This window comes from Equus asinus, chromosome 26, assembly GCF_041296235.1.
Source record: "Equus asinus isolate D_3611 breed Donkey chromosome 26, EquAss-T2T_v2, whole genome shotgun sequence".
Lineage (NCBI taxonomy): Eukaryota > Metazoa > Chordata > Mammalia > Perissodactyla > Equidae > Equus > Equus asinus.
In genome coordinates, this window is record NC_091815.1 from 37158753 (window position 1) to 37180771 (window position 22019).

Genomic DNA, 22019 nt, shown 5'->3' on the forward strand with positions numbered 1-22019 from the left:
TCCAGCCCTCCCGGCGACCCCGCCTCCCTCGGCGACCCCGCCTCCCCCGGCGACCCCGCCTCCCCCGGCGACCCCGCCTCCCCCGGCGACCCCGCCCGCTCTGGCAACTGCTCACGCCCCGCCCATTGCCGGAAGCGCTCCGCCCAGCCGCCCCTCTCCCGCAGCGCGCATGCGCAGTTCCTTGCAGACCCGGAAGCGGCTGGCGCCGAGGGAAGGTCGCCCTGGCGTATGTGGGTTTCGCTGTTTCTGCTTCAAACCTGAGTGTGTCAGCCCACACTCCTACACGCGTGGGGTCTGGGGGTCGCTACGGGCGTTAAAATCCCCGGATCCGCCTCTCCTATCCGCGGTAAGTCCCAGCGTCGCGGTGAGACGTCCCAAACCCTGGCCTCTTCGCTGCCGGGTCGGGGTCCGCATTCGTTTCCGGTTCAAATCTTTCGGAGGGCGTCCCCGCCTGTGGTGTTTCGCCCTTCGGGCCACGTAGACCCCACTGTCCGCGTTGTTTTCCTGCTTAAAACCGTCCACGGACCGCCCCTCCCACCCCGCGCCTTTAAAGTCTTGGGAGATGGACTTGTGAGATGGATTGAAACGCTTTGCGCCTCGGCCCTTAGAGGCCGGATTCCCGCCCTGGCATTCTGCAGACTCCACTGCCCTCTCGAGAGCCCCTCTCATGGAATAAGACGCCCGATATCCTGGACGAGCATGCTTTTCAGTGGGGTGGGATTTAGGACGGAAGACGACAGGGGTCGCAAGTTAAGGTCACCTCCTCCGCACGGGGATCGGGGCCTTGTGGAAGCGATGAGGGCGAAGGGGAGGCCAGGAAAGCGGCAGGACGAGGGGGTGAGGGGATCCGGAGAAAGAGAGACAGGGAGTATGACGGAGAAATAGAAAAGTGGGAGGGAGAAAAGATCAGTGAGGGGCCCATAAACAGATGGCAAAATAGAGGATGTGGGAGGGACCTGGAAAGAAACAGAGTGTGAGGCAAGAGAGAAGAAAATACAGAAATGCCAGAGGAAAGGGAGGAGCTCCAGAGAGATAAAGGGGAGGCAGATCGGGAGGAGGGGCCCTTGGTGAGCAGAAGTGGGGACAGCAAAGGGCAGGCTCTTCAGACAGAAAGAGTGGTTAGAAGAAAAGAGTTGGGGGACCCGAGTGCAGGGACAGAAAGGAGGGATGGGGAGACAGCAGAGGGAGAAAAAGCACCAAGAGAGCTTAGGGAGCTGGGGGTGCCAGTGAATTGGAGCAGAGGGGGTGTAACAGGAAAGAAAGAATGTGGCAGGGAGAGCAGAGGGGACACGGAGATGGGAGAGGAAGAGGGAGAAATATAGGGAGATGGGGAACAATCAGAAAGATTGGTGAGAAAGAGCAACTGACAGTGAAATAGAGCAACTGAAAGTGAAATAGAGCAACTGACAGTGAAATACGTTTCGGGAGTTTCAGGGAGTAAGTAGTATAGGGAAAGGAATCGAGAGAAGGGGAGAAAGCAGAGGAGGAGAGAGCGGAAACCAAATGAGCAGAAACTGAGGGAAAACACAGAAGGAAAAGCACTGGCGAACACTGAAGGAAAGAGACAGAAACAGGTGGACAGAGGGAAATATGTAAGAGTGGAGAAAGAAGGGGACCTCAGATGAGGATGGGTGATGAGATATTGAGATATGGATGATTAAGTTGTGGTATGTTTGTTGACTTGTGGCTTTATAATGGTTTTAATTCAAAATGTGCTTAATTGTGTCAGTTATACAGATGAGGATGAGGATTGCCAAACTCCTGTTTATGAGGCTTGTGCATTTTATACCTATTTGCATCACAGGGTAGCTTCATTTGCAGCCCTTATTCACCCAGAGAGAGACTTGTCTCAGTCAGATGACAGGGGTCACAGAGCAGGTCACCTCTTGCACAGGGGGATCGGGGGCCTTGTAGAAACGGTGAGGGCAAAGGGGAGGCCAGGAAAGCAATCACGCTCTTTTTCCCTGGGATGGCATGAGGGAGGTCAACTGGGACAGAAATTACTGAGTCTCCCACTATGTGATGCTTTTTAAAAAATATTAAAAGTGTTGCTTTTTTTCCTGTTAAATGGATTTTCTTTTTTCTTTCTCTCTCTCTTACCTTTAACTCATTTTTTTAAGCCTATTGAGATAAATCTTAGTATATTGAATTTTTGCATTTCTGTAAATAATTACTAACTTTTGAAATAAGCTTTGGTGACATCTCATAACTAGCTCTTATCACTCTTTTGTAAACATGAGGTAGTCTCAATTTTTTTAAAACTTTGACCTCAGAAGTCATTAGATTAAAAAAAAATCCTAAATTGTTTTCCATTTTAAATATTTGTGTCTAATTCAGATTATAAGCTTGTATTCTTTCTATCCTTATCTTATGTTGGAATATTCTTTGGTGCTTAGTAAATAATTTTAGACTATTTCAAGTGCACTTGGTAAGGATGTCTGTGATCTTCACAGTCAGAGCCTAGTTTAATGAGTTAGACTGATATTCAACAGCTTCTTTTCTTCCCTTTCTGTGATTTACCAAATTAGTGAGCTGTGAAGTACAAAGTAGATGATTCTCTCAAGTCTCTGACCCTTTTCTGAAAATGTTGAAAGATGGGCTGGGTTGACTTGAAACTTTGTCCTAACAGCCCATCTGTTCATGGTAAAGAAATGTGCCCTGAGCTTATTTCCATAGCTAACTCTTTTTCAGAGTTTTCAGCATCAAAACATATGTGTTCATCATTTTATATTTTTTAAATATTTCACTGTAATGTCCTGGAAAAGAAGAAGTAAATACTTGGGATCAATGTGATTAAAACCACAAAAATTTCTTTTGCTCAGGCATATTGAAGGTGATCCTAAAATTTTTAAGAAAGGAGTGAGATGAAAAGGACAGACTGCCCACTGCCTCATCTAGGCCACCCTTTCATAATTCGCTTACACACGGTTCTCACTCAACTCAGATGTTCTCAAGGCAACTTGGTCGAATGACCTTCTGGGCCTCAGTGAACCACCTGCAACATGGAGATGATGTACAAGACCAGGAATTCTGAATGACAGTGATCCCTGAAATGATTGGCAGTACCGCATGTGTGTCTATGTTGCATTTTTGTACAAGAGGGTGACCAGTTGTAATTAGAAGCTTAGAAGAGTCCCAGCCCAACAAGAGTGATGAAAACTACTAGGAAAGAGGCAGAGCATAGGCTCAGAATCAGAGACTGTCTCCCTGAGTTCTCTGTCTGCCTCAGGAGTAAATCTGAAGTAGACCACATGAATCGCTGACATTAAACACTTCACTGGCTTCCTGTCACTCTCAGGACAAATCCAGGCTCCTGGATATGACGCCAGAAAGCACAGGTAAGAAAGGAAAAAATAGATAAATGGGCTTCATCAAAATCAAGAACTTTGTGCATCAGAGCCAGCCCTGATGGCCTAGTGGTTAAAGGTCAGCACACTCCTCTTTGACGGCCCAGGTTCACCTCCTGGGTGCAGAACCATACCACCGGTCTGTCAGTAGCCATGCTGTGGGGGTGGCTCACACAGAAGAACTAGAAGGACCTGCAACTAGAATATATGGCTGTGTACTGGGGCTTTGGAGAGGAGAAGAGAAAAAGAGACAGGAAGATTGGCAACAGATGTTAGCTCAGGGTGAATCTTTCTCAGCAAAAAAAAAAACTTAGTGTGTCAAAGAACACTATCAATAGAGTGAAAAGGCAGCGCATGGAATAGGAGAAAATATTTGTGAATAATATATGTGATGAAGGATTATTATCAGAATATGTAAAGAACTCCTCCAACTCACCAACAGAAACATAACCATTAAGAAATAGGCACAAGACTTATAGACATTTCTCTAAAGAGGTTATATAGATGCCCAATAAAGTCATGAAAAGACGCTCAACATCACTAATTTTTACAGAAATACAAATCAAAACCACAGTGAACTACCACTTCGCACTCATTGAAATGATTAGTATCATAAAAACCCCAGAAAATAGCAAACGTTAGCGTGAAGGTGGAGAAATTGAAACACTGCATTGCTTGTAAGGATGTGAAATGATGTAGCAGCCGTGGAAAACAGTATGGTGATTTTCTCAAATAGATAGTCAAAGAATTACCATATGATCGAGCAGTCCCACTTCTGGGTATATGCCCAAAGAAATTGAAAGCAGAGACCCATACAGGTATTTGTATACCCATGTTCATAGCGGCATCCTTCACAATAGTCAGAAGATAAAAAAACAGCCCAAATATCCATTGAAGGTTGAATGGATAAACACAATGTGGTATATTCATCCAATGGAACATTATTCAGCCTTAAAAAGGAAAATTTTAAAACAATCCATAATACGCACAAACATTGGAAATACACAAAAGGTCAAATATTGTAGTATTCTACTTATATGAGGTGCCTGGAGTGGTCACATTCATAGATACAGAAAGTAGAGTGGTGGTTGCCAGGAGCTAGGACAGGGAGGGCAATTACTCTTTCGTGGTACAGAGTTTTGGGAAGATGAAAAAGTTCTGGAGATGGATGGTGGTGATGGTTACACAGCAATGTGAATGTACTTACTGTCACCAAACTGTACACTAATATAAGGTTAAAATAGTAATTTTTATGATATGTGTATTTTACCACCCCCCACCATTCCCACCCCCTCCAAAAAAATCTAGGCTCCTCACCTAGGCCACATAGCTGTATGTCACCCGGTCCTCTGCCAGTGTCTCTGTCCTCCTCCGGGGAGCTCACCCTCTTCTCATGGCTCACTCTGCCCGAGTCACATTTGACTTTTCTCTGTTCCCAAACTCCGGAACCTTTTCTCTCTCAGGTCTTTGTCCCTCCTCTTACCCTTGTTCCTTAGTCATCATGACTCTGGCCCTTTATCCTCCAGTCTGCGAGGGGATGGGGGCCTTGGTCCTGAGGAGGTCGATCCAGGAGGAGTACCACACCATCCACTCCACACAGTGACTCCTCTGAGGTCATTTGTGGGTACAAGATTTGTTGTGCAACCCATAGAGGAATTATAGGGAAAATCTCATAAATCTTTTGGGGGATAATTTTTGTATATTAGAGGGAATCTCACTGTTGGGTTGCACGTCAAGAAAGTTTTACATGCATTTTACAAAATGTGAATGACAATTTGGGGCGCTTCTGTGGGAAATGTGGGGATCCCATTGGAGTACATGCATCATTAGAGACATCTTCCATTTTATTTAGTAGATTACGAAAGTAGTTGCATATGGGGTGGGGTCATCGTGGGTGAAAATATGGTGTTACAGGTCCTTAGGCATCTTTTTGTTTATTATTCCATCATACAAGCCTGAATTAGTTGGGTCCTGGAATGAGATGTGGGATTTCGCAGCAGAATAGAGGGGTCATTGTGGGGTCTCTAGGGAGTGCGTCAGACCCCATGGGAACTTGTAAGAGTGTCCACGGCAGAAGTAGTGGTGCTGAAGGCTCAGGTGGCAGGTTTTTGTTAGAGAGCACTTACTGTGGGTGACTGGGCACAACTGGGGAGAGGCTGTGAGGGCCTCTGACTATTCATGCACCTTGTCCCAGGAATCAGAGGGCAGACACAGCTGCAGTGATCCGCAGCCCATAGCCTCATCCTTGGGACTGTACTTGAGGAAAAGCTGCAGCTATGACTTCATGGCTGCCAGGCCAGTGCTGGTTTCTCTGTAGTGGCCTCTCTCTGCCCTTCCCAACACACACACAAACACACACACACATATGCACGCAGGCACACACACAGTCCCAGGGTAGTCGAGGAGGAAGGGGACAAGATGTTTTAAATTAAATATGGAACAAAGGTATTTCTCTAACAGGTGGGAGGTCATAGGTCCTGGTAGGGTTTGAAGGCAGGAACACAAACACTGGGGGCATTGAGAAAATACGTCTAAAAACTAGGATAAAACTAAAACTAAAAAAAACGATATTTTCCACCACTCAGAAAACCTCTCCACAAGAGTTGAAGGGAAAGAAAGAGTTTTATTATTGAATAAGCATTAAACCTAAGTATGATACACATCATAAGGGATCCGCCAAGAGTTTGCAAAGGCAGAAAGAAAGCTCACCCTTTTTTATAGCCAAGCAGATGCAACCTATTTTGTACATGTTCTCAAGATAAATGCTTATTAGTCCTCAAGTAAGAGGACTTGACAGCACTATTTCTCAGCACTATTTGTCAATTACTATATTAGCCTGGTAATTGCAGTGGCCATTTTGTGTTAGCTAATTGTCTTCATTCAAAGGAAAAATAAAACTTCTCATAGAAAGTATGTGACAGCAGGTAGATTTACAACTAGGTGACAGGTACCTAAGTGAAGCTTGTACCTTCGTACCTGGACTGGGAGATGGGGGGCACAGTTTTTTTTGGTATTTACATTTCAAAGAGATGGCTCCCAGATCCTTGAGAAAAACATTCTTGGGCCATAAAACTGGCTAGAGGCTTATGGAGCAGACAAAGAATTTATAATTGCAAGGGTTTTTTTGTTTGTTTTTAGTAAATGCTCCAATAAAAGAGAAGGAAAGTCTCTCTCCTTTTTTGTAGCACAGGTAATTTTGTTACTATTTTCATTATTATTGGATTTTTATTTGCCCTTACAGGGCTTTAAAGCCCAAATAATGGGAGGGAGACTTCTGAGCTGGAGCAAGGAGAAGCTCTGCTTGTCATCACCTTGTGACCCTGTGCTCAGCAGCCACTAGAGAGGGGGTGATAAAATGGGATCACATTTAGAGAAAGGAGTCTTTCCACTGAGTGCACACCTTCACCCGATGTACACAATACCGCCTTGGTCCTTTATCTTTTCTGAAATGGCAAAGTAGGGGCTTTCCCCACCAGGTGACCTGATGAAGAAAGCTCCTTTTGTCTGTTTGTGCCTCTCCTTTCTCCCCTTGCTCAAGTCTTCCAACTTCTCCTTTGCTGTGGTGTTCACACACTTCCTGCTGTTTCATCAGTCTGTAGAATCTTAGAGTGAATCAAACCAGGATTTGGGGCTGTGAATATTTAAGCCAAATGTCTTTGCAAAGTCAGAAATCTTAGATGCCAGGAAAGTGTCCATCTGTGGGTCTCAGTGGCCAGGAGGACGTTCCTCTTTCTGCAGAATTCAGGCTCCTTTATTGTCATTGTGGGTGCGCTCAGCCCAAGTCAGCTATCGCACAGATTCAGCTCACTAGATTTCTTACCTGTGCCCTTCCCACTTGCTCTGGGTGAGGAGAGTGGTCTCAGTGAGGGACTCCTGGCTCCGCCCTCCTCTGCCGCCCCTCGCCAGCTTCCCCCTAACTTGTGAGAAGACCATTTTAAGCACAGCCATTTTAACATCAGCCCCCAGGGTGAAGCCTACGCCAGAGGCCTTCAATCATTCATTCAGTGCATATGGAGCCTCTACTATAGGCCACGCTTTGTTCTCTCTGCACCAGGGATTAAAATTATAAACCAATGGCATATACTCTCGTACATAATCCAGATTATTTTAAAAGATGGAGACAACTAAACCTTCCAGTTACTAATAGCCACGCAAGTCAAATGCCCCCAAACAAAGGACTGATGTAATCATTTTCTCACATACCCTCCACCTCCTTGCTTCTCCTGCACACCGTCGTCTCATCCAACTCTGCCTGTTTTGTGTCTGTCCCCCTCTCAGCTCGAGGAAAACATAAACCCTAGTTGACTGGTCTCACTTCAGATTCTGGGCCCAGTTCCTCTGGAATTTCCCTCTTGGCCTATTCTGCCCTCAGAAGTCCAGCTCTGCCTTTCCCATCTTCACTTTTCTGAGTACCTGGAAGCAGTGGGAAGACATCTTCTTGCTGGGCCACCTGGGTTGTCTGTCTTCTTCACTGTTCTCTGGCAATAGTCTGTCCTTGAACCTAGCTGTCCCCCACCTTCCGATTGTGCATTTGTTCCCAGAACCCCTCACAGTCTCAGAATGACACTGCATCCTTCTGCCACCACGTCATCAGTTTTTACCTCTAATTTTTACCAAAATTATTTTGGTCATCACACTCAGATGGTGGTATAGTCCAACTTGAACAAAACAAAATGAAACAGAGCCTTTTTGGTCACTATATTCTCTCATCTTTAAAATAAAAAATCCTCTTAACTACATTGTCTCCTTTGATAACAACCCTTCTATGCTTCATTTCAGAACAAAATGCACTAAAAACTTGTTTGTACTCTGTTTTCAATTCTTGCCTCCAGTTGTCGCTTGAACCCCATCCAATCAAGTTTTCCCATCTACCATTCCACTGATACTTGTCAGAGGCAGTAATGTCCTCCCATTTCTAAATCCACTGGTTAATTCACAGTTGGCATCTTAGTCTATCAACAACACGTTGAACAGTCGATCACTCCCTCTTCCTTTAAGCACTTTTTTTCCTGGCCTTCAGGACATTCTACTACTTAAAACTGAATCTTACCTATCATTTATCTGTCTGTTTCAGTTTCCTTCTCCCCTCCCTGTTCACTTCTCAGTTTCTTCTGCTGGTTTTCCCTCAACTTCCTAGTCTCTAATTATGGGAGTACCCCATAGCTTAGTCTTGGCCCTCCTCTCTTCTCTTTCTGCACTCAGTGACTTTTTTTTTGTTCCAGTAATTCTATTGAGATCGTAATCATTTATAACATTGTGTAATTTCGAGTGTACATTATTATTTATCAGCTTCTGAATACACTTTATTGTGCTCACCCCTAATAGTCTAATTTTTGTCCATCACCATACATATGTATCCCTTTACTCCTTTTGCCTACCTCTAACCCCCTTCTCCTCTGGTAACCACTAATCTGTTCTCTTTATCCGTGTATCTGTTATCTTCTACATATGAGAGAAATCATGCAACATTTGTCTTTCTCTGTCTGGCTTATTTCGCTTAACATCATACCCTCAAGTTCTTCCATGTTGTTGCAAATGGCACGATTGTGTCTTTTTTTTCTTGGCTGAGTAGTATTCCATTGTTTATGTGTGTGTGTGTGTGTGTATATATATATATATATATATATATGCACCACATCTTCTTTACCCAGTGACTCTTTATATCATCCTATCTCATGACTTTAAACACCTTGACATCTCCCTGTTCCACATCTCCAGTTCAGACCTCACCCCTGAACTCCAGACTCCTGTTGTCCAGCTGTATCCTTGACATCTCTGCTGGGACGTTTCATGGGCATCTCCACCTGAAAATGTCCAAAAACGACCCCCTGAACTCCCTAATTGTGTTCCCCCTGCCGTCCTCCACATCTCAGTTAAGATCAGTGCCCTACCGCCTGGGGCTTAGGCGACCATCTTGGCATGTTTTTGAGATATATAGTATACTACATTATTTATAGGTGTTTTAAGTAAGTTAAAGAAAGAATTAGATGTTAAGTTAAGATGGTTGAAGGAATACATGATTTCCAAAATGCTCTTGGGATAGGGGAGAACAAGGTTTGAAGACCGGGGCCTCCCTATCTGCTTCTTCCACTACCTCTGTGAGCTCGTCTTCTGCTTGTCTCCTCTTCCCTCACTGCAGCTGAGCCACACAGATGTCTTTGCTTTTCCTGGGGACAGGGTCACCACTGCCTCAGGTCTTTCCTAAGGTTGGGCCCTCTGCCTAGAACTCTGACTCCTCAAATGCATAGTGAACTTCCTTCCTCTGGTTTTTGTTCTGATAGCCACCCCCCTTCTCAGTGGAGCCTTCTCTGACACTCCATTTAACATTCCAGCCACCCCCTTACCCAAGCCCTAGCCTAGAATGCCTGCTCTGCCTTTTTCTCTCTGCTCCTTCCCCTTCCACTGTCTGGATACAGGGGACAGGGCCCTGGGAGAGAGCAGAATCACAAGGTGCGACATGTGCTGGCCTTGCCTGCTCTCAGTGGCGCACCATCTTGTCTTCACATTGCTTTGTTGAGGCGTTTTGCAGATCCCTCTTGTACCCAGTCCCCAGAGAGTTCCCTTCCTGTGGTCAGGGGGATGGGGCCCAGCCTCAAGAATGTTTAAAGTTCCCCCACGTCATTCCGATCTGTATCCAGCAGGGAACGCCAGGGCTCTAGATCATCCGTTTCTGAGGACCCAAAGCAGTCCCTAATCCGGAGAGAGGTTTGAGCCTTGGGCCTTGATCAGGCCATGGTCGGTGTCCTGAAGGGGAGATCAGTCCAGCTCAGCTCCCCACTGCAGCTGATGTGAGGGCTTCACCAGGAGGGGAGTGAGTTCTGAATAAAGGGGTCAAAAAAGTCACTTGTTGGTCTCTGTGTAGGAGTTTACTGTCCCTGAATCCCTCCTGTGGCAGTGGGCAGCAGAAGAATGTCATTACATCATGATGTGCTCCCCATGTGGGTAAGTGTGTTGACTCTGAGCATTAATAAGTAGCACATTTCTGACACTCAGGATTGACATCTCAAGATTCACTTTGCCTGAGAAAGAAGCCCGGAGGAGGAAGAAGAGGAAAGAAGGAGGAGTCAGGAATGACGCTTTCTCAGGTAAAGTCATAGTCTCAATTCATTGTTCTGTCTTCTCCTTCTTGAGTGGCCATTTGAACTTAATCTCTCTCTCTCGGAAGTGTCCCGCCTGAGACGTTTGCTGGCACTCGCCCCAGGACCTTCTCTGTCTCCTCTCATCTCCATATAGATTCTGTCTCCTATTTTTACATATATGTGTTAATGGAGATCAAAGTTAAGTGTTTTTTGTACATTTTTTCACTGTTTGCAGCTTTTTGTTTTGGTAAGTAGGCTAATATAGAATAATGTTGCCAATCTTATTTAAATTTAGTACAATTTATACATATTCTTTGTACCAAAAATGCTGACGTGCACATGAATAAAAGATGATAGATAATAGAGATTTACCCAAAATATGTCATTTAGAGGCTACTACTTCTATTTCGGTTAATTTCAGTGTATATGTTTGTGCGCACGTGTGTATGTGAGCAGGAACCTGTGGTGTGTATAAAAGATATCATTTCAAAAATAAGTTTTTTTAACCTTTGAAAGGGTGTCTTACATGTTTTCCTTGGACTTAAGTTTTTTCCCTGCACTACCAGGTCAATGAGTTAATAGCAGTAAGAAGAATAACTCATTGTGTGTGTGCATGTGTGTATACATTGACCTTTTTTCTAGGTCCATTTTGATTAGCCTGGAACTTTTTTCAAATTTTCTCAGGAAACCCTCTGTGGATGTACTTTTAATGTTATGTGTATTACTTAACCATGTGATGGTGTAGTTCCAGTCTAAAGTGCTACCACCTGGGTCAGGTGCTGGCTCTGCCATTTATTAATTATTTGGGCTGTGGTGAGTTTTAGAGTGTCTGTGACAAAGTTGCGTCCTCTGTAAGGTGGGAACAAATCTTTTTCTAGTTAGATGCTATGTTGTTAAATGAGTTAATACTTAAAAAACATTTAGAGTAATGCCTGTCATGTGAGAAGTCTTCAAAAGTTTGAGTTACGTTACCATCATCATTCTAGTTTTTCACTTCTCCCCTTTCATTGAAGCTGCTGTGAACTTTCTCATCTCTGAAGACACTACTCATGCTGTAGCTCGTCTAGAAATTAGATTGCAGTTGGCATATTGATCATAATATCTAGAACTTGTATATAAATGACCTTTTGTTGAATTATTTTCATTTTTGTATGTATATATATTTTTTCCCCTTCCTTTCAAATGAGAACTTTAGTTAAGTCTCTAGGTTCAGGTGCATAATGGAGATGATACAAATCTCGTACCCCTTTTCTCCCTGGACCACTATTGTCCTTTAGGACTCCCTTTAGTAATTTAGTGGCTAGAAGATCATTCCAGTGACAGGTAATATTCCTAACTCCAATGCTGGTGCTTCTGCATTTGTTCACTCTGTTACATGAATGTGTCAGTGGGAGGCGAGCAAACAGGACTGAGATATCATTCCTCTTTGTCCAAATCCAGAAGGTCATGTTTCATTCTGTACCATTATTTCTTTATGATCTTATATGATAATTCATGAAATTCTCATCTTGTATTCACCCCAAAGTGAAAAACACATTCCTAAAATTTTCTTTGGTTCCTAGTATATAAGTTACTCAAAGGAACGTCTGAATATCAACTTCCTTTTCCCTCATTTTCAGGTTTTGTATGTTGGATTTTGTCCTTTTGGTTACCCAGATATTGACATTGAAATTCCAAACTGTATTCTTTCTGTGACTACTCTTATACCTCGATGGAGAGCTTCATTTAATATGATTGTTGGATATGAAGATATTATCACAGTATACCAGAGAGGTCCATATGTCTCGAATCTGGAGCAGTACTTAACTTTTTACTGAAGACTCATGTTTTTACTTCTGGCAAATTGTATAACTTTTTTTTAATATTTTTTTATTGAGGTATAATTGACATACAACATTATATTAATTTCAGGTCTACCACACAGTGATTCAGTATTTGTATATGTTGTGAAATGATCACCATGATAAGTCTAGTTAACATCCATCACCATACATAGTTACAAAGTTTTTTCTTGTGATGACAACTTTTAAGATCTACTCTTTTAGAAACTTTCAAATATGCAATACAGTGTGTATGTTTTTTTTTATCATGCACAAATTTTAAAGTCGATTGATTTTAAATCCAGTAAAATTCAGTGATTTAGTGGATATCGTGTCTTCTGATGGAGAATTGTAACAAAGCAAAATTAAGGAGATATGACTTGCTCAGACTTCTCCTTTGTGGCTCTGTCAGAATGCTCATTTCTGTGTAATTGACTCTTAGACCTTTCTCCTCTCATTTTTGTGAAGATAAGAACTCTCCTGATGGCCTCTTCGCAAAACGTGTTTTCATTTCAGGAACTGCTGACGTTCAGGGACGTGGCCATCGAGTTCTCTCAGGAGGAGTGGGAATGCCTGGACCCCGCTCAGAGGGCCTTGTACAGGGACGTGATGCTGGAGAACTACAGGAACCTGCTCTCCCTGGGTGAGGACAACTTCCTCCAGAATCTGCCCTTGGGTCTCATGGCATTTTCTCTTGTGAGTCTCTTGGGAACCCCTGCCTTCCTTAACTGAGATTGAAGCTGTGTTGATTCAGAAATGAAAAGCTGTGTAATGCAATTTCTGGATTTTAAACTTTCCCATCAGGTGATCTGCCCACTTCATGCTAGTTAGTGGGGTTCTACAAGTTGAGTAAGCACAAAACCTTAAAGCAAGACTGTAAAACATCTGGTTGCCTGGTTTTACTCCCATACTTTTGATTCAGTAGTTTTTGGAAAAGAGGTAGATATCTTTATCTTTAAATTTTTTTCTTGTTAGTGCCATCAAATTGATTCTGCCTGCTAATGACCCTGTTTAGACAGCAGAGTGGATCCCTGACCATTCTTTTTTGTGTGATCCTCTCATCTTCTGGCACAATATCAGACAATGCTCCACTGCTATTAATAGTGTTTTCATGGCCATCTTTTCAGAAGTGGGTGGCCAGGTGCTTCTTCCTAGTCTGCCTTAGGAAGCTGCTGAAACCTGGCCACCTCGGGTAACCCTGCTGGTTTTTGAAATACCATTGGCATAGCTTTCAGCGCCACAACAACATGCAGCTGCCATAGTTTGATAACTGACAGAATGATGGTATAGTTTGATAGGCCAAGATTTGTTATATAGGATACTTTGGTTTTTCTATGGTATATTTTAAGTTTTCTAAACATAACTTGTGTTTTATATAGATTTCATAGATATTTATATTTTGGTTTAAATTCTTTATTGTAATAAATCGTCTCCCTGTCTAGATGTGTGGTATAACTCTTCTTATACTAAACTAATATTTAAATATCAAATTTTATTGTATAGGAAACACAGCCAATTTCTTGCGCTGCATGTACTTTTTATTCCCTGTTGCTTATGATACTGTTTTCCACAAAATTTCTAATGTTCTGGAAATTGCAGTTTTCAGTTAACCCGTGAAGACTGTTTTGTTCCCCATCTTGCATTTTAACCTGAATTCTATGTAAAGTTCAGCTGTCTTTCTTGACCCATATCCCAGTGGTCTCCTGTTGTCCTGTGGCTGTTCTTGGCTTCTTATGTTGCTGATCATCTCTGCACAGCCGCCTTGCTCATGGATCTCATAGATCTCATGGAACTGCCGAAAGTTGTTTCTACACTTAACTGCTGCTAATAATACCGCCTTCTTTAGAAGTCATTCCTTCCTCTTGATCGTATGCCTATTAAGGCTATTTGTGTTCTCCTGGTGATCTGTTGAAGTGAGAGTTTATTAATTTTGGACAAGTGTACATTAATTTTTCTTTATTCATGATAACGATCTATGTACAGATAGATATAGTAAGAGCACCATTCACTTCATGTCTCTTCTATGTAGGGATTATGTTAAGAGATCCAATGATAGGATTTTAGATAATTAGAGGAGGCTAGCCTAAGAGACACTATTATTCTTATATAATATAAGGAGGCAGCCTCAAAATTTTGACATATCAAAATTGGTAAATGTCTGTTTTTAAAATATGTTGTGAAATTCATCACTTAGATTATTTAAAAAAAATTATTCAGTGGAATTCACGTAACATAAAATTAGCCATTTTTAAGTGAACAATTCATGGCATTTAGTATATTTGCCAGTTGTGCAACCGCCGCCTATATCTAGTTCCGCAAGTTTTCCATCACTGCACGTTAGCATGCGTTACCCAGTAAGCAGTTTGTCCATGTTGTTTTCTGTCCTCAGTCCCTGGAAACTTCCAGTCTGCCTTCTGTCTCTATGGATTTATCTATTTTGTACATTTCATAATTTTTTCAATACTATCTTAACTGTTTAGGGCCCTTTCCAGTTCCTTATAAATTTCACCTCCTTTTGTATTTCTCCATGAAAGTTTCTTGGAATTTTGATAGTGTTTACATAGACTCTGTAGACCACTTTGGTGACTATTACCATCTTAAAAATACGAAATCTTCCAATTCATAAGTATGGAATTACTTTCCATTTATTTAGGTCTTTAATTTCTATCAACACTGTTTTGTGGTTTTCGGTCTCGTATCTTGCACCTCCTTGGTTAAATTTAAATTTTTAGGTATTTTATTCTTTGGATGTTATGGCTGGAATTATTTTTTAAGTTTCCTTTTGAGATTGTTCATTATTGTGTATAGAAACACAACTGGTTTTTGTGTATTGATACTATATCCTACAGTTTTGCTGACGTCCTTTATAACACTAGTAGGTTTGTATGTACGTATTTTATGGAATTTTCTATATGTAGGATTGTGTCATCTGCACATAGAGATAGCTTTTCTTTTTCTTCTCCAATTTGTATGTTTTCTGTTCCTTTTTCTTGCCTAATTGCTCTGAGTAGAACTTCACTACAGTGTTCGGCAGCAGTGGTGAAAGTGGGCATGGTTTATTCCTTATCTCAGGAGGAAAGCTTTTTATTCTTTCTCCGTAGACTGTATTAGCTGTGGGTTTTCTATAAATGGTCTTTGTCAGGTTGAGGAAGTTTAGTTCTCTGTTTAGTATGCTGAGCATTTTTATCCTGAAAGATTCTGGATTTTTTTCAAATATATATTCATCTTACAATGAGATAATTAGGTAGTGTTGGTAGTGTTTTTTTCTTCTTCTTACTCTTAATGTTGGTTATTATATTGAACCATCCACCTTTGGATTCTTGGAATAAGTCCCAGATGCTGGTTTAAGGTATATAATCTTAATATGCTGTGTATTCAGTTGGCTGGTATTTTGCTGAGGATTTTTGCATATCTGTACATAAGGGATATTGATCTGTAGTTTTCTTGTGATATCTGTCTGGCTTTGGTATCAGAGTAATGCTGGTCTCATAAAATGAATTAAAAAGTGTTTTCTTCTTTTATTTCATAGAAGGCAGGTCTTGTTTGTAAGGAACTCCGTAACGTTTTGTTTATCTTGGAACTCTTAGTTTCTCCCTCATTTTTAACTGACAATTTTGCTAGAGATAGAATTGGTTGAGTTTTTTTGTCTCTGTCAACAATTTAGCTATGTCACCCCATTTTCTCTGGACTCCATGGTTTTGGCTGAGAAATCAACTGTTAATCTTATTGTGGATCCTTTCTATATGATGAATATTTTCTCCCTTGCTGCTTTCAAGGTTCTCTTTTTGCCTTTTTCTTTCAACAGTTTGATTGTAAGTTTTTGTAGTGTGGATCCCTTTGAGTTCATCCTCCTTTCTGTTCATTGAGTTCTTAGATTTGTAGATCCATGTCTTTATTCACATTTATGAAATTTTTGACCATATTTCTTCCAGTATTCTTTCTGCCTCCTCTTTTTCTTTCTCCCCCCCCCCAACTTTGGGACTCCCATTGTTCATATGTCGGTCTACTTGATGATATCCTACAGGTCTCTTGGACTCCATTCATTTATAGTCAGTCTTTTTTCTTTCTACTGCTCAGACTTGGTAATTTCAAGTGATCTCTCCTCAAGTTTACTGATTCATTTCTTCTCTCTGCCCAAATCTGATGTTGACCCTCTCTGGGAAATTTTTCATTTCAATTAGTTTACCATTCAGCTCCGGAATTTGTGTTTAGTTTCTTTTCATAAGCTCTATCTCCCTCTATTGTTCAAACACTGTTCTCCTGATTTCCTTTAATTCTATATCCATCATTCCCTTTATTTTTTTTATTATTTTTTTTTTAAAGATTTTATTTTTTCCTTTTTATCCCCAAAGCCCCCCGGTACATAGTTGTGCATTCTTCATTGTGGGTTCTTCTAGTTGTGGCACGTGGGACGCTGCCTCAGCGTGGTCTGATGAGCAGTGCCATGTCCGCGTCCAGGATTCGAACTAACGAAACACTGGGCCGCCTGAAGCGGAGCGCGCGAACTTAACCACTCGGCCACGGGGCCAGCCCCTCCATCATTCCCTTTAGGTTAAATAATCTATTAAAGTTCTTGTTTAGTGTGTCCAAAGTTTGGGCTTCCTTAGGGATAATTTCTGTAGTTTATTTATTTATTGTTTGTATGTGGCATACTTGATTGTTGCTTTGCCTGCTTTTAATTTTTTGTTTAAAACAGGACATTTTGAGTATGTTGAAACTTTGGAAATCATAATTTTCTCTCTCCCCAGGGTATGTTATTGTTTCTTTGATTGCTGATGTGTGTTTGTGTATTTTTTTCAACTGATTTTCTGTGGTGTGTTTTCTTTGCTGTGTGTGGCTACTGAAGTTTTTGAATAGCTTATTGGGCAGCTAATGATTTGACAGATTTCCTTAATCACTTGGAATCACAAACAGAACAAAGCCACTTGGATTTTTTTATAGTTGAGCTCTCTGTGTTTCTCTGTATGTTAGGATGTATGTTGGGGTATACCTTAAACACTCAGGCAAGAAGTTTACAACTCGGCCTTAGCCTTCACTTCTTGCATGCACAAAATCAGATGGTCAATAGGCAGTATAAGCTTAGGGGCTTCTTAGGTCATTTCTCATGTGCCCGGTCCAGGGCATGCTTGTAAACATCTAGATTTCCTGTATTTTATAGGGATTTTGAAAGTCCTTATTCCACAATGCAGCTCACTTTCCAGTTTTTTCTTGGAGTTTTCAGTTTGTCCGTTGTTTGCCCCAATTGTTATTTCTTGCCCTAGGTAGCAGTGGCTACTATATTTATCTTTAAATGTTTCTGACAAATGCCCCTTGTTTAGCACCTCTACCTAGGTAGAGTTCTGAGGTAGGCCAAATAAAGGCAACCACTTTGAACCAGTCCTTCAGGGACCCAGCAGGCAGAACAAGAAAAACAGCCACAATTCTTTATAAGGTCCATTCTGTCCCCTCTGGTTCTAGAAAACTATACAAACTTGAGGGCTGACATCTTCAAGGCCACTGCCTAGCTGAGGAATGGGATGGGGTCAGGGTAAATTAAAACAGCTCTCTTATTCTTGGTTAAGAATGTTCTTGGTTTCCGGAATCCTTTCATTAGTTTCCAGAGTTCTCGTAAAGTTGATTCTCACGGTTTTTGTTCATTTCCTGCTTTTGTAGAGGGAGGTACATTTGGAGTTCCCTGCTTTGACATTTTTGATGTTACATTTCCCCATTGTTAATTTCTATCATATTACTTATTTACCTGAACCTCTTATTTCAAAATCAGTGGTTTTCAACATATTTTCCAGTGCTCGTATTATGTTCTACTTCTGAAATATAAATTCTTCATTTTGTTCTTATGGGTGAATTTCTTAGAATTCCACAAACTATATATATACATATGTATGTGTAAATGTAAATAATTATTATTTACTACTGCAGTTGTCTTAGGTTGTTAAAATATTTATTGCTTTTTATTATGATTGACAGATAATTAATTTTTAGCATCTATCATTTAATATAACCACAGTATACTAATTGTTAACATTGCAGTATGTCTATTATGCATGGATTTAGTTTTATATTAGGTGTTTACAAGAATATTTTGTTGTTCTAAAAGCAGTTTTTTTTATGGTGTGTACAATAAATAATCAGTAATTAGCTTCCGTATGTTTTTTTCCCCAAATATGAGATACCTATATTCCTCCTTTGAGTTGGTGTGAAAAATTGCCCTTCTGTCAGGACTATAATAACTTTTGATCAGAGAGCATTTGAAAGTAGGCTTCCCGGAAAGGAATTTGAATTACATGTCATCACCCTTTCTTTATTGAGGAATCATATCCTTTGTGTTTGTAAACATTTGCAGACCTTGGTTGAGAAGCTTGATAACTCTGTTCATTATGAGTTTTACTTTTGGTGTAAGATTATATTTTTTAACATAAAATACCCATCTTACAACTCGAGTTAATAGGAAGCCTTTGATAATTTGTATCTTACAGATATTTCTACTAGATGTTTTATCAAAGAACTATCATCAAAAGAGGACATTAATAATGGAGAATTATTCCAAACATCTATTTCGGAAAGACACGTATGCCAGAGTTTTGATGATTTTGATTTCAGGGAAGTCCAGCAAAATATGCACAAATTTGAGAGTCAGTGGGTATATGAAGAAAAGAATTATGAAGGCGTGCCTAGAAGCCATTACAAAAATCTCACTGGTAGAAGAGATCTACAACATCATAAATCCTGGAATAATTTCCCTGTAAAGCAGAATGTTTCTGTAAGAAAAAGTATGTCTCAATATTACAAACATGACAAGTCATATATAAGGAATAAGGAACTAAAAAATGACATAGGCTGTTCAGGAAACAAGTATATGAAATGTTTGAAAAACAGGCTTGGACTGAGCTTTCATTCACATCTGGCTGAACTGCGGAGATTTCAAACTGAAGAGAAAATTTATGAACATCATCAAGTTGAGAAGTCCATCAACAATTGTTCTTCAGTTTCACCACTTCAAAGACTTCCTCCTAGTGTCAAAACTAATATTTGTGGTAAATATGGGAAGGTTTTTATGCATCCTGCATTGCTCACAGAACACCAGAAAACACGCGTTAGAGAAAAACCTTACAAGTGTAATGAGTGTGGGAAGGCTTTTAGCCACTGCTCAACCTTAGCTAATCACCAAAGAATTCATTCTGATGAGAGACCTTACAAATGTAATGAGTGTGGCAGAGCCTTTAACAGGTTCTCAAACCTCACAAGGCATCAGAGAATTCATACTGGGGAGAAACCATATAAATGTAATGTGTGTGGTAAGGATTTTATGATACGTTCACACCTTTGGAGTCATGAGCGAATTCATACTGGAGAGAAACCTTACAAATGTAATGAGTGTGGCAAAGCCTTTTCTGAGCGTTCAAATCTTGCTCAACACAAGAGAATCCATACTGGAGAGAAACCTTACAAATGTAACGAATGTGGTAAGGATTTTACCACACGTTCACACCTTTGGGGTCATGAGAGGATTCACACTGGAGAGAAGCCTTACAAATGTAATGAGTGTGGCAAAGCCTTCACCGGGAGTTCAAATCTTACTCAACATAAGAAAATTCATACTGGAGAGAAACCATATAAATGTACAGTATGTGGCAAGGCCTTTAGTCAGAATTCAAGCCTTATAGTTCATCAAAGAATTCATACTGGGGAGAAGCCTTACAAATGTCATGAATGTGGCAAAGCCTTTAAGCAGTACTCGAGCCTCAGTAGACACCAGAATATACATGGAGTGAGGATACAGATGTAGAGTGTGGTAAAGCTTTTATTAAATGTTTACACCTTTGGAGTCGTGAAGGAACTCATACTGGAAGGAAACCTTACAAAAGAAGGTAGTCAGTACTTGAGGCCAGCGAGGCCTTGCCTCAGGATTCGCCAAAGATACCATACTGGAGAAAACTCTTAGGAATAGAATGAGTGTGGTAAATTGTCTAAGCAGGTTTCACTGTGTACTGTGTATCAGACAGTCTTACTAGGGAGAATTAAGTCCAGTCCCTCTTGAAGATGAATCAAATAAAATGTTAACACTCTGCCAAGTAATTGAAAGTCAAAATCATTCAAAATTCATGAGATGATGGGTGTTGAAGGACCTAGGAGCTCGGTGGAAAAGCCCACTTACCTTCAGATTATATATTTTTATTCTTTTAGATTTCTTGGTAAGGCTGCATTATTGACATTCAACCCAAGGTTCAAAATCTCTTATTGATGTTAGATGTCTTCATCACAGATCTTTCATGTGTTGCCATGATGGTGTCTGTGAAGGAACTTTTTTTTTTGGGGTCCTAATGCAAATGGCATATTTTTAATTTTCTATTCCACTTATTCATTCCTGGAAAATAGGAAGGCAGTCAATTTTAGTAAATTAACCTTGTATCCTGCAATCTTGCTTTAATTGCATGTTAGTGTTTTAGCTACCAAACTTAAGGGTATCCTATGAGACTTCAGTAATTCTGGGAATACGTGTCACTCTGTTTTGTTCCTGGCATAAAAAGAAATGAGTTTCTCTGTTTGCCTGCTAATATTGAGCCAACCTTGCAGTCATTAAGTCCATTCTTGGTCATGAAGTGGAATCTTGTGTACTATCTTATAATCAGAGCAGCTGCATTTTTTTAGTATCTCAAAACCTTTATACATATTTGGTATTGGCATATAGAATAAATCTTTACACATAAATGGAAACTTGTCACAGCCAAAATTGTAACATGCCACTAAGCTAAAATATAATGACAAGTTATGAAAACAACTAAATCTAGATTATTGGAAGAACATGGCTAACTAGCTTTTCCAGTGTATCATGGTGGTTAAATGCTATACTTTGTTACCATCTCTACTAAATTTAAGTCCCTAATCTACTAGTAACCAAGATGTGAATTTAGTGAGATCACTTTGCACTCTGCATAAGTTCTCCTCCTGTTTAGAATAAAAATAGTGGTTCCCACCTTTGAGATTTGTGAAGAATAAAGATGTTACCGGCCTTCATAGTGGTGATTCTTATGTTACACGTTCAACTCTTGGAATGCCCTTAATGAAAGTAAAGTGTAAGTAAATATTTCTCACTGGGAGCTAACAGTAAGTGGAGAATATCGGATTTTGGTTGAAATGATAAATTTAGCCCATGCTTCAGGTTCGCATTCAGTATTCCCCAGAAGAAAAATGTCCATCATTGGGAACTACAAGATGGCCTCTATTTTTGGCAATTAGATTGAATTGATTAGAATTCTGGGAAGTGGCTCTCTTCTTTACCATCATATCTTCCTTTACTTCAGTAGGTGAAGGTTTAAGGTCCACAGGTTTGATTGTCAAGCACCTGCTTATAGCCAATTAGTCATCATCTAGCTAAGAATCTCCAGGACAGTGACAGCTTTTTGGTAGAAACATTTTTCTCAAAGATTTTGGATGCAAATGTGTTAACTGTGTTCACAGAGTACTACTGTAGGATGTTTATGTAAGATGTCGCTATTGGAGAAAACTCGGTGAAGGTTACAAGGGCCTCTTCTGTACTGTCTTAGCACCTTCCTATGCATTTGTAACAATTTCAAAATAAAAGTTTAAAAAAGGCAACAAGGTGTGCTATGGGTTTTACAAAATTCAAATACAGCTCTTTGTTTGTATGAGAATAAAGGATATTATAAATGAATCTAAAAATATTTCTTAAAACTGTCTGCTCGTTGGGGCTGGCCCCGTGGCCGAGTGGTTAGGTTCGCGCGCTCCGCTGCAGGCGGCCCAGTGTTTCGTCGGTT

At 40.7% G+C, this 22019-nt stretch overlaps 1 protein-coding gene across 1 annotated transcript; it reads left to right on the forward strand.

Annotated features, from left to right (window-relative positions):
* The first annotated feature begins 160 nt into the window (after nucleotides 1-160).
* On the forward strand, nucleotides 161-21924 carry LOC106822660 (zinc finger protein 677-like). The gene is made up of 5 exons (XM_070499560.1): nucleotides 161-346; nucleotides 2823-3338; nucleotides 10341-10432; nucleotides 12763-12889; nucleotides 18720-21924. The coding sequence occupies exons 2-5, from the start codon at nucleotides 3320-3322 to the stop codon at nucleotides 20027-20029; spliced, it is 1548 nt and encodes a 515-aa protein (XP_070355661.1). The 5' UTR covers nucleotides 161-346; nucleotides 2823-3319; the 3' UTR covers nucleotides 20030-21924.
* The last annotated feature ends 95 nt before the right edge of the window (nucleotides 21925-22019 follow it).

Excerpts from the sequence above, each read along its gene's own strand:
- LOC106822660 (XM_070499560.1), top strand. Across the intron at positions 10,433-12,762 it reads CAGGAATGACGCTTTCTCAG|GAACTGCTGACGTTCAGGGA; the intron begins GTAAAGTCATAG and ends TTTTCATTTCAG. Across the intron at positions 12,890-18,719 it reads CAGGAACCTGCTCTCCCTGG|ATATTTCTACTAGATGTTTT; the intron begins GTGAGGACAACT and ends TGTATCTTACAG.